At 38.2% G+C, this 13,448-nt stretch overlaps 1 protein-coding gene across 6 annotated transcripts in view; it reads left to right on the top strand.

The window, feature by feature from the left end:
- Positions 1-13,448, top strand: part of LPAR1 (lysophosphatidic acid receptor 1) — a 140,837-nt gene that overhangs the window by 50,243 nt on the left and 77,146 nt on the right. For all 6 annotated transcript variants that reach the window (XM_012736724.2, XM_012736721.3, XM_012736725.2 and 3 more), the window contains one exon: positions 11,904-12,062. In XM_012736724.2, coding sequence (XP_012592178.1) covers positions 12,018-12,062 — 45 coding nt within the window. In that variant the 5' untranslated portion in view covers positions 11,904-12,017. The remainder of the gene's footprint in view (positions 1-11,903; positions 12,063-13,448) is intronic.

Here is a 13,448-nt window from a genome sequence, read left to right as displayed (position 1 = left end):
TTTTTTCAGCCTTGCTGGTGTGAACAGATCATTCCTAGCTCTGTGTGAGCACCAGGTATGATTACCTGTAATCGTTTCAGGTGGTATTTCTCCAGCTTCTTAACAGTTTCCTCACGCATTTCTGATCAGTTTTCCGTTGACTCCTCTAGGGGGAACATTTTACAGATCTTTGGAGTTGTCTGTCTTTCTAGTTCTCTCCTGTCTGGTACATTCTTCTGTAAGTCCTGGGTGCCTTGAGCTTCTTGGATTCTCAGATCTGTTTCTTCCAACTCATTAAGTTCCCTGGGTTCTACCTGCATTTCCCCTATACCAGGGGTCCCCAACCTATGTTGAGTTATAATTATTTCATTATATATTATAATGTAATAATAAGAAATAAATTACACAATAAATGCAATGCACTTGAATCATCCCCAAACCATCCACCCCACCTTGGTCAGTAAAAAAATTGTCTTCCATGAAAACGGTCCCTGGTACCAAAAAGGTTGGGGACCTCTGCCCTATACTATGGCCTGAATGGTGTCCTGGATACTCTTGAGACAGGAAACTGGGGCAACCAAAGGGCTCACCTTGTTCTTTCCCCACTTCTCAGGGATCATTGTCCTTTGCTGCCTAATGTCCAGGGGTTTGTATATTTTAATTTTTTGGTTGTTTAGATAGTTATATGTCATCTTTATTACTTCATCTTAGCCCTGTACACTATGTTTCTGTAGAAAATTAACATGCCTGTACCACCTCAGGGTATAATACATGTATATTTTATTTTTTTCCTGTGTTTTCCCAAATAGTGGATAGCTACTTCAACACAATTTAATTTTATTAGCTGTATAAGTTAAATTACATGTAAAACATAGTTTTAATAACTCAGTTGGCAAGTACTGTATCATTGGATGCTTAAATTGTTTCTAAAATTTTTGTCATACATGATATTGCATTAAGCATTCTTGCAACAAAATCTGTGCCCTTAATATTCTTTCCACAGTATAAATTCTTATTAGTGGAGTTACATACCTTCTGATTCAGTATATTTTTGGGGGATCTTGATGGAAGCCATATATTTTCTACATCTATAATGCATTCCAGAAAGATTTTAACAGTTGCACCTACACCAGAAATATATTTGAGTGCCTATTTTCCTACATTGTATACAAACACATCAGAAAGCTATCTTTCAAGTGTAACTTTCTTATGTTGAGCTACCATTTTAAATCATTATTCTTTAATTCAAGCACTCAGAATTGATTTTGATTTATTCTCCCAAAAGTGCTTGAATTTTAAGCTACTTGAAATCTTAAATAATTGAAGATGTCTCTATCAACAGAACCTTTTGCTATTGAAAACTGTTATGGGTCTGAATCACTTTTCTTACCGCTGCCACAGACTTCTATATTCTGACTAGCTATTAGACCCATCGCGATCTGGTCTCTTTTCTTCCCTATTTTCCTTCCCTTCATCTCTACCAATATGAATATATATTTGTATTCCTTCTATTTTAGGGCATTTGTGAGTTACTTCTGATGTTATAAACATGCACTTTAGAAGGAAATACCTTCCATGACTCCTGGGTCTGCTGAGGTTGGAGAGTCTACCTTGCCTGAGGCTTGGTTATAGAGGTTATAATTCTCCTTGTCCTAAAAACTGTGGACTGAAAACACCCCAGCTTTGCCCAGTGGTTCTTTCCTTAAGCATTCATCAATATGAGTGTATTGTGGTACCTGTTGTGGTAGCTCACGCCTGTAATCCTAGCACTTTGGGAGGCCAAGGCAAGAGGATTGCTTGAAGCCAGGAGTTTGAGACCAGCTGGGGTGACATAGTGAGATCCTGTCTATACAAAAAGAAAAAAAATTAGCTGGGTGTGGTGGCATGTGCCTGTAGTCCCAGCTACTCAGGAGGCTGAGGCAGGAGCATTGCTTGAGCCCAGGAATTGTAGGTTACAGTGTGCTATGATCACAACACTGCATTCCAGCATGGGCAACAGAGCAAGACTCTCTATCTCTTAAAACACACACACACACACACACACACACACACACACACACACACACACACACACACACACATATGTATATATAAATGTATCCACCTTATCTTTTAGGTTACTTCCCCCCTAGATGGGAATTGTAATTCCCATTCATCTTTGCACTGCTCTGGGCTCCTGTTCAGGTGGCTGAGGGTCATGGCATGCAGATACTATGATCAAGAGTTCCGACACTGTGGGCCTTGAACCCTGGAAAGAAACAGGAAAGTATGAAGTCTATCTCTTAAAAAGTTTAATTCTCCTACTTTTAAAGAGAATTTTCTCAGTCCTCTTTGTTGACTCCCCTTCCTTGAGTCCCCTTTAAATGTAGATCCCATCCCCTCCCCTCTTGCTCTCTTCCCCCATGACAGATCACATTCACTAGAGTTCGTTTTTCTCTAACTCGGAAATCTGAGATTTGAGCTTAAGACAGTGAGTTTATTTATATAATTTTTGGACGGGTTTCTTCAGTTTCTAGAATACTGGACTCTGAACTGATAAAATACACATCAAATATTGCGATTGTAATTGTGTTTCTTTCTGCGGTGAGTGTGACTGGGTGGGCTAGCTGTAGTCTTTCCTGTGAATGCGTCAACTCTGTGCCATGTGGAAAGAACGATAGACTTTGGGGCCAAATGTAGAATAAAAAGGTCTGATTGAAAAGCTGGAGAAGCAGATGGAAAAACTGATCCTGTAAGTGGGAAAGGAAAGATTTATAAGCATGAAGTATATTGTCTCCTGTGAGTATACGGAACGCAAGATCTTAGCTAGGCCTGATACTCTGAGGAAGAAAGTTTCTGCAGCCACAGGTGGTGATGGTGTTTTAAAACAAAACACGAACTTATTTGGTTTCTCAAATACTTTTTAATTTCTTTGTTCTGACTCTGCAAGTGAAGCAAATGGACTCTGAAAGCGGTCACAGCTTCCTTCCTCCCAGCTGGACCATTTGCCTCACTGTTTTTCTAGAAGGCAGTGGTAAGGATGGGTAGCCCAGATAAAAGTTTAGCATGGCCATTCCTTTGTCACTATGTTTTCCCCTTTCTTTTCCATTTTGGTTCTTTAAATCTGAAATTATGATTTTCTGAACTTTAGGAAAAAAAACAGTATCAGTTGGTTCCTTTCTCAAAAGGTGAAGAATTTTCTCCTTTTTCTTGGGATTTTCTAGATTTTTCATCTTCCTTATTAATTATATGTATTTCAATTGTATAGCTTTTTTCCCCTCATTAGTTATAATGCATTCTTTTTTGTCACTGTTATTATCACAGGTATCCTGTATTTGCCTGGATTGACAGGGTGCTCATGCCAAAGTTCTCCTGAGCACATTGTTTTGATTTGTCAAATGAGTAGTTATATTATGTCATCCAGTAGAGTTTTCAGGGAGAAATATATCCTGCTTATATTTAAAAGTGCCTTGTTCTTGGTACTGCAAGTAAATGACAGGTTGGCTAAATGTAGAAGTTTTGAGTCATTCCATAATTCTGACAAAATCTTGAAATCTGTTCCTTTGTCTTATCATCTCTTGGGGTCAGGATGATGGCTGTGTCCAGCCCAGTTGTTTTTTTCCCCATTGTGATTTGATTTTTTCCCCCTACTTGATTTTTTGAATGGAAATTTTTTTTTTAACTTTTGAAGCTTAGTAACTTAAACCTGTGTTTCAACTATAGATTATTTACTGCATATTTTTTGCCTGTAATGTGGTGAGTTCATTTAAAAAAATTGTGATAAAATACAACATAAAATGTACCCTCTTAACCATTTAAGTTTACAATTCAGTAGTATTAAGTACATTCACATTGCAATCTCCAACTCCTGGGCTCAAGCAACCCTCCCACCTCAGCCTCTTGAGTAGCTGGGACTACAGGCACACACTGCCATACCCAGCTATTTTTTTTTTCTTTTTTTGTAGAGGCAGGATCTCACTATGTTGCTGTCTACTCTCTATGGGAGCCACACTTTTAGCCCCCACATATAAGTGAGAACATGTGGTATTTGTCTTTCTGTGACTGGCTTATTTCCCTTAATATAATTCCTCCAGTTCCATCCATGTTGCTGTGAATGACAGGATTTCATTCTTTTTTATGTCTGAATAGTATTCCTGTGTGTGTGTATCTAACGTTTTCTTTACATGTCTGTCGTTGGATACCTAGGTTGATGTCATGTCTTTGCTATTGGGAATAGTGCTGCAATAAACATGGAGGTTCAGATGTTTCAATATACTGATTTCCTTTCCTTTGGATAAGTGCTGAGTAGTGGGATTGCTGGATCATATGGTAAATCATAATTTTTAGTTTTATGAGGAACCTCCATACTGTTTTCCATAGTGGCTGTACTGATTTATATTTTCACCAACAGTGTATGAGGACTCCTTTCTTTGCATAATTAAAAAAAATTATGGTAGGTACTTTGTTTGGCAAACAATGCTAGTATCACTGTTACCATGTTCACAATATAAATATTACTCTAAGCTTTTTACAAACTAACTGAATATTTGATGATATCAAGTATCTCTGGTTAATTAAGTATGATTATAGCAAGGCAGTTTTTTAAAGAAGTTTTTATTTTTTGAGGACAAAAGCTAAAATATGGTTGATATGCTAAGTTATTTATAGTGCATAGATATATAATTCTGAGTTATTTATAGATGGAAATTAAATGATACCTGGGATTTTTTCCTCTTTATTTTTTAAAAATATGTATTTATGGGTATATATATATAATATGATATTTCAATACATGTATGCAAAGTGTAATGAACAAATCTGGGTAATTAGCATATCTATTGCCTCAAACCTTTATCGTTTCTTTGTCTTGGGAACATTCAAAATCCTCTCTTCTAGATATTTAGAAAAATCTAATAAATTGTTTACTGTATTTACCCTACAGTTCTACAGAACACTGGAACTTATTCCTTCTATCTAGGTATAATTTTGTATCCCTTAACCAACCTCTCCCTATTCCCAGCCTATAGTAACCACTATTCTACTCTCTACTTCTATGAGATCAATTCTTTTAGCTCCCACATGTGAGTGAGAACATGTGGTATTTATCTTTCTGTGCCTGACTTATTTCACTTAACATAATGTCCTCCAGGCTCATCCATGTTGTGGTAAATCATGACAGATGTTTGTAATTTAAAGTGTCAGATGGCTCTATGAGGCTTGCTAAGAAAGAAGAGTCCCTGCTCCCTCCCTCCCATTTTGTCTTCCCCAGAGCTACCACGTTGAGTTGTTTCAGCGGCCTCATTTGATATTTGTGTTGAATCTCTAAGATTTTTACTTCTTTTTTTAAAAAAAATTTTATGGTGTACAACATGTTTTGGAATATGTATATGTTGTAGAATTCTAAGATTTTTACTTCTACTTTTTGACTTACTGGTTTTGAGTATTTATAGATTTACCATGTGGAAGGTGTGCCATAGCGTACTCCTGTCCTGTCCCTCTTTGTCCTAATACATTTAGGTTGTGATTTTGACGAGGCCATTATTCAATGTTAATGTGATGATGACCTTGTTAATGTTATTCATACCTGAGCCATGTAGAATTCTATGAATCCTTTTCCTCTTATGCAAATTTTTTATTCTCCTTTAAGTTAATTATGCTTTTGATGTTTGCCTAGATTTCTGTGTGTTTATTACTCATTCAATTCTGAGTGCTCTCAGTTACAGAAATCTGCTCTCAATATATCCAGATGGATAGTTATTCTGTCAAGGCTACCTTTTGAGTCTTCTTGTCACCCCCCTGGATTTTGCTTCACAATTATGCCAGGAGTTTCCCTTTGATTTTCTCTTGTACTGGACTCCTGTTTTCTGTATCACATGCCTTCCTTTTTCTTAGTTTTCTTCCTGCTTTGCAGAAGAATATCTTCTAATAGAATTCTAGGTTATAAATGACTTTCCTCATGGCTTCATTGTCTTCTAGCCTTTAGAGTTGCTGGATTGACAGAGTCCAAAGGCTTTCTGATTCCTAATCAATCCTTTATTTGTGAGCCCCCCTATTTTCTTTCTGATATCTTATAGGATTTTTCTATAGAGTCACCATGCTGTACAATAAATCTCTTGAACTTATTCTTCCTATCTAACTATAAATATGTAATCCTTTGACCAACATCTCTCCATCCCCTCTCCCTCCCAAATGCTAAACACAGCAGCCTCTGGTAATCACTGTTCTACTCTCTACTTCTGTGGGATCAACTTTTATAGAGTTTTGAAATATCAGATTTTAAGCTTCCTGTTTTTGTTTCGACGAGTGCAGTATCTTCTTCTTGATGCTACTATCGTTAAGTGTTGTCATCTGCTCTAATTCCAGAGAGAAAAGTTTTCCAGTCTCAGGCCTTAGAATGGTGTAAGACTAGCTTCAGATGCTGTTTAGCTCTGGTGGGGGAACCAGATACTAAGAAAGACAAGGTATAGCTCTGGCCTTCCTAGATCTCATCTCATTCCTTTCCTCTGGGGTTGGGGTTCAGGGGTTTTTCTACTTGGTTTCTGCCAGAGCTCTCTGAAGAATGATACATAAATTTGAAAATTTTCCCCATTTGATCTGAATCGTATACCTGTAACACATTTCTTTTTTTAAAAAAATTTTTGATAGATTTAGGAGTATATGTGATTTTTAGTTACATAGATGAATTGTATAGTGGTATTGCCTGGGTTTTTAGTGTTCGCATCACCCAAATAGTGCACCCTGCACCCGATAGTTTTTCTTCCCTTATCCTCCTCCTGCCTCCCCTCCTTCCTAGTCTCCAATGTCCCTTGTGCCACTCTGTGTGCCCTTCAGTACCCACAGCTTAGCTCTCACTTATAAGTGAGAACATGAGGTATTTGGTTTTCCATTCTTGCATTTATCTGTAACACTTTTCTAAAATTTTGAGGATAAATTTTTCCTTTTCTGGTTTCAGCATTGATTTCTTCTTTCCTTCTTTATTAGTTTTGTTCATCTATTTTGTTTTGGGGATGAAGGCTTTAACATCTTTACTCATGTAGCTTATCCCTTCCACTGGGAGGTCTGATTCATCTGCTTCACTAATTTTATTTTCTGCTTTATTTTGTCTTTTACTTTCTACTTTATTCATTGCTTTCATTCAAGCATTCAAGCTCACAATTTAGATTTTCTTTTTTCTGGTTAATGTAAACTCCTTTCTGATCTCATATTTCTTTCCATGACTACCTGCACTATGTTCAAAGATGGTGCTGTTGTCCTTAGTAATTTTAAGAACATGAACTAGAAATTTTCTAAAGTTTTATCTCTCATATAGTGTCCTTATTTCTTAAGTAAATATTTGCTCTGACTCTAGAATCTTCCTTTCTTTTTTTTTTTTTTTACCATAGTATGTTTCATTTGCCTGGTGGATTTCTATTTTTCTCTGTTGCTTATCTTCAGAGAGGGAAGTCTATGCATATTCAGTGTTGGGTATTGCCCCGTGTTCTTTCAGGAGACTTGTATGAGTCACTGTGTGAAATCCAGATGAAGGAAAAGGGTTAGATTTGTAGTAGATTAATTTACCAATTAGAAATTCATCTTCCTGTGAGGCCTGGGGAGGGAGCCAGCATCAGCTCCAGAAGTAATCAAAGGGAAGTTTGCTTCAAACCAGAGACTTTCTTTTAGGTTTTTGGTGTGGCACTCAGTGATTAGCAAGGTCATTGTCACTTGGCATGGCTGCCTTTGCCAGAAGCCAGCTCATAGTGTTTTTTTTCCCCCCACATGTTTTCTGTGGCAGTCATCATGGCCACATATAAATCAGAAGTGAATGCAGCCGAGGTTACTTGCTGGGTTGGCTTCTGGAGCCAGGAACCCTTTTAAAGGAATTAGTGTATTGTAAATGTACCCCAACTCCCCCCTGGCTTAGTTCCCTCAGCCTCCCATCCCTCTAAACTAGGGGTATCATTATGGGTTTATTGGCTTCTCATTGGCTTATTTTCACGCAGTTGCAGTTTCACAGGAAGGGGTTGTTGTGCCTTGGTTCTTTTGTCAGCCTCCCACGTTGATTCTTTCCAGTACATATTTCTGGAAATTTAAGCAACAGTTGGGATCCATCTGTGGATTCTAGGGCTGATTCAGGATATTTCCCAGTCTTATAATCAACTGGCCATTTGTTTGGTGATCTGGCACAGAGAAATTCGCCTATGTAACTTTCTTATTTGGATATTGTATTTTACACATGTAATTTAACTGTGTGTGTGTGTGGGAGGATATTAATTCATACCCATTGGCCTTAGGGGAATGGATGAATGGTCCAGTAAATATATAAATTGGCAGAGCTCATCTTTTGCAAGTGAGAGGCATTAGAGAGAGTTTTGTGGTTTTGAGAAGAGCAATATAGATTAGAAGAGATGCCTAGGAGAATAGAACATGGAGACAACTAGGGAAGGTAGAAAGGGCTTCAATAAGGGTCCAAGGGCAATTGGAGACTCTGATGTCAGTGGGGTAAACTTACCCTGTGTTATGGTTTTCTGTGTGTAGAATACAGTTTTGAAGCTTAAGCAAAGGAAATGGAGAGTTAGGTTGATGGCAGGTTAGAAGACTTGCAGAACAGGTATTCAAGTGCTTGGAGGAGTTCAGAGGGGTGTATTTTTTAAAATTTCTTTAAAAATTCTTGTGCAACTCTATAGTTGACGGTCTGGAACACTGATAAGGTCAGAGGGCTGGTCTGTCAAAGTGAACCGGCGTACTTACCTAGAGACCGAACGGTATTGCTACTTAGGTTATTGTCTTTTTTTTCTGGTCTAGTTCCGTGATTTGTGTAGTTTTGTAAGTTGGGAAGTAAATAGATTTCATAGATGTAATTTTAAGACATTACTCCCCAGAGGGATGATTTTTACTTTTGAAGTAATGTTGTTTAGCCCTTGTATTTGGCAGAGTTAAGTAACCAAACACTATTCTATAAAGAGTTTTTATAGTGTGTGAATAGGTTCAACAGAAGTCTCAAAATTAGATATGTCTCAAATATTTTAGGGGAAGACAGTTAATTTTCTTGAAAATATTAATCTAACAATATGTCCTATATGTTAGGCATCTCAAGGGAATGAAATACAAAAAAAGGGTCCCATCGTTAAAGTTTTGTATAGAGGATAACAGCACAGGGTTCTCTGTCTCTGGGTTACTCTGCAGATCATCTGACTTTCATCCTGCTTTCTTCATTTTCTTTCTGACATTTTTGTTTAAAGATTCCAGGTACTTTCCATCTCTCTTTAATTTTTGTTCATTTGGGGGGTTGGTCTATGGAAAGAGCATGGGCTGCAGAGTCAGTCCTAGTTCAGATCTCTGCCCACTCACTTCCTGGCTGTTGTGACTATGGGTGTGTTGCGTGAGTTTCCAAAGGTGTCTCCTCTATGAAATGGGTTAATGATATCTGCCTCAAACTCTATGTGAAATGACTGCCCCAAAGCTCGGCATCCAGTGGGCTTCCATTAAATCCCAATCCCCCATCTTTCCCCCTCCTGTTAGCAATAATGCCCTATGTCATATTTATTTTTGGGTCACATCCATTTCTATATCTCTTTCCTTACTGTAAGATAGGTGCCTGTATCCCTCTTTTAGGCAGCTCTCTGTATTATAAATGTTGGAAATATTTAAATTGCTTAATGACTTGACTTAGCTGGAATGATACTGAACCCAAGCATGCAGTATGAATTTTTCAGGACGGGTTGATTCTTACCTGCTTTTTTGTTTTTTTAGTTACCATGCTATTGATATATTCATCTATCTCACATAGAATAGAGCAATATTATTTGGAATTATAAATATATAAGAAGGAGAGAGGAAAAAATTAAAGTAGGAGTGGCCAAAAAAATGATACCAGGAATAAGTTTAGTATAAAACAGTGTACCACACAGTCCTATAATTTTCTTGGGATAGGCTTAACACCTTAGTGGTCCATGAAAAAGGAGAGGCATTCCTGTGTACATATACCTTTTTCCTGGGTTGTTCATTTAAATTCACAGTGTACCTAAAATAAAAAGTAAAAAAGGAGACTTTATTAAAAAAATAAATTCACAGTGTGAAAAACAACAGCCCTTTTATTTTTTCTTCTAAAACTGGGACTAAAGAGAATATCAGTATTGTCTCAGGGCAACTATGGATGAATTCTCTGTTGAATGTTACACCCAGATAGCTTGAGAACTTCACTCTTATTTGTTAATAACAATAATCACTCTAACAGAGGGGAAGAAAATAGGAAGATTCTACAATTCTAAACAATTAGAACCTAAAACGATTGAAACTATAGTATGAAGACTAATACACAGAAACAAATAAAAATAAAAATTTCAAGTTTATAGGAGTTGCTATCAAACCTAGATAATTTCTTAGAAAAGCTGAGCTGGTGGCTTGCCAGCGTCACTGAGCTAATATAGGGTACCACCAAGGACTTGGAGCAAATGTTCAATTCCACCTTTTCTGCTGCATAAAACTTGGATCTTGTGATCTCTGTAGTTCATTACTTTTACTATTACGAAAAGTATCATTTTCTAATAATTTAAAATTGTTCAGGTGTCATCTTGCACGTTGGTGAAGCCGGAACGTTTATTTAGAAACAGACGTTCCCCAAAGGCAGAGGCTGGCTCAGTCTTATTCATTATGCCTCTAGTTCTCTGTAGATGCTCAATAAATAGCTTTTGAATAAAAGAAAGGATATTGCTGGGTGGCAGGAAAACCACCTAAAAATGAAAAATTTTCTTATAAGAATTTTTCTTAAAATGAAAAAATTTTACCTTCTGTACTAAATTGCAATGTGGAAACAATCAGATCAGGCTTTGAACAGAGCTGGGGCCATGCTTCACTGCAGGGAATTTAGCATTATTCTGGGTTTTTGTAATATATCAATAAGAGATTTGGTTATACTTTGTGCTTATTTAGCATCCTCTCCTTGAGGATGTCAGAAGGATTTTAGAAATGTCCTCTTCCTCACACGTGTGGGAGTCTGGTTTACGAAGCTCCTCACCTACCTGTCTGAGAACCCAACTCTTTCTTGTGACCGACTACTATAATGTCGAGGTTTCTTACCTTTCTTTAATCTTGAAAATGGTAGCTAAGTTACTTAAGAAAACGTAAACATGAAACATACTCACTTTTTTAGGTTTCATACTGGACTGGGAGTTGGGGTTTTTGCTATGGTCCTGGTTGTACCACCAACTGGGTGATTTTAGTCCCTTCTCTTTTCTAAGCCTCAGTTTTTTCATCTGCAAATGGGCAGGATTGAACTGGGTGATCTCTAACCACTTGATGGTGTTATAGTAGTCCACCCTTATCTGTGGTTTTGCTGTCCATGGTTTCAGTTACAAACTCAGTCCAAAAATACTAAATGAAAAGTTCCAGAGCTTTAAATTGCTCACTGTTCTGAGTAGCATAATGAAATCTCACACCATTGATGTCCAGTGTATCCACAATGTATATGCTACCCACTCATTAGTCGCGTAGTCACTGTCTCTGTTATACACAGGGTTCGGTACTATCCATGGTTTCAAGCTGCCACTGGGGATCTTGGAACATATCTCCTCACATATGAGGGGACTACTCTATTCTCTCTGCCCTTTGTATAAACTGTCACCTCTCAATTGTGGACCATTCAGTTCCCTTATTGTTTAATGACAGGGTGGCTTCTTCCCAGCTCACCTTCCCTGTCTCTGTAACTTGAAATTGCCTCCCCGAAACAGCTAGCTGGTGCTCAGAATTGGATCCAAACCTATGAAAATATATCAACTTAACATCATTTGGATAAATGGTACAGAAGTCATAGCTTGTAGATCTTAGATCTTCCCTACCAGGTTCTTCTTTTCATTACGCTAGTATTCGACACTGGGTATAAGGGATTTTTTCCTCCTCTGGCCAATGACACTTCTCTGCCAGCTGCTAGTCCTCATATGCTAAATGTGGGTTTTCCTATCCTTTTCTAGGTACACAGTTTCTCCTAGTATGACCTCGATCTGATCAGCCACCACGAGAATTTGACTCCCGAGTCCTGTGCCATAGTGCTTGGGCCTGATCACCGCCCACACTGTAGGGCTGCCATGGCTGCTGCCTCTACTTCCACCCCTGTCATTTCACAGCCCCAGGTAAGTGATTCAAACTAGCATGGGTTTGAGCTAATCCTGGTTTTGTCGAATATTTAACTTGAGTTTAAGAGTATGTGTTTGATTCTAGGGATTATGTATATTGCTCTCATTATCATTTGGTGGGTATTTGGATAATGGTGCTTTTGTAAGCGAGGTGCCATTGAGTTCAGGAAGCAGCTGGAACAATGAACAAGTGATTTTGGTGAACTGGCCTCTGTTCATAGTGGGCCTCGGTTTTCAGTGCTGAGCATGGCTGGCTGTTACTCTGGACGTCAACTCTAAATCAGGATAACTCAGTAGTCAATCCTGCTGTTTTTCCTCTCTTGGCTTTTTTTTTTCTTTTTCTGATTTAATGAAATATTTCAGAATAGATCTAATCTTATAACAGCTTTTCTAAGTGTTGTCTCATTGTCTTCCTCTTAATAAGTATCATTTTGTCTTGACCTGTTTTGGGAACTTTGAAAACAAAATGCAATTCTAGAAAGTTCTGAACAGCAGTCATAGGAGTTACTTTTTCTATCCCAGGAATAGCAGGAATATGGCTGGGACAGTCTTTGTTTAGGTTACTTTACAACCTGATCTATTTGAGTACTCACTGAACTCTTTTAGATTCAGCAGGTTGCCCGGTACCGTGTGGGAATAGACTTTGGAGTTGTTAGGCCTCAGTTCACCACCCTGCTCCTCTGATTGCCAGATAAAGAGCCTTAGTAATGCTCACCTCTCTCAGCTTCAGTTTCCTCTCACGTAATCATACCTCACACTATGGTTGTACTGATTAAATGATAGAATATATGTGAAGCACACAGTAAGTGCTCAGTAAGTGCGGTTTCCCATTTACTATTCTTTTACCTTTTCTCTGTCTAGAGCAGGTGTCCTCAAACTACGGCCCGTGGGCCACATGCGGGCCGCCTAGCACATTTATCCTGCCCTCCAGGTGTTTTTGCTGCCACTGCCCGTCCTGCTTAGCAGCCGACTCGTCCTGGGCCCATAGTGCGTACTCTCCCACGGTCTGAGGGACAGTGAACTGGCCCCCTGTTTAAAAAGTTTGAGGACCCCTGGACTAGAGTATGACCTCTGCTGTCATTCATAACAATCATTTTTAGGCCAAGGTTAAAGAAAAAAGCATACCTTCAAGAGAAAGTCATATTGATTGAAATTTAAACCTCCATGATACAGAACGCCCCCCACTTTTTTCCTGTAGCATTTTGCAGGCTATTAAAGTTTGCATGTATTTCAAGTAGGGGTGTTTAGATGTTTGTGAGAGAGGGAGAAGAGAAAGTGGAGAAAAGGCAAAACGGGTACTTTTACTTCATTTGTTATAAACTTTCTTTTCTTCTCTATAAGACCTTGGGATTTTATCATATGGATAAAGTCCTTGCTGTTCTT

This window comes from Microcebus murinus, chromosome 12 (assembly GCF_040939455.1).
Source record: "Microcebus murinus isolate Inina chromosome 12, M.murinus_Inina_mat1.0, whole genome shotgun sequence".
Lineage (NCBI taxonomy): Eukaryota > Metazoa > Chordata > Mammalia > Primates > Cheirogaleidae > Microcebus > Microcebus murinus.
This window is presented reverse-complemented; position numbering and strand designations above follow the sequence as displayed.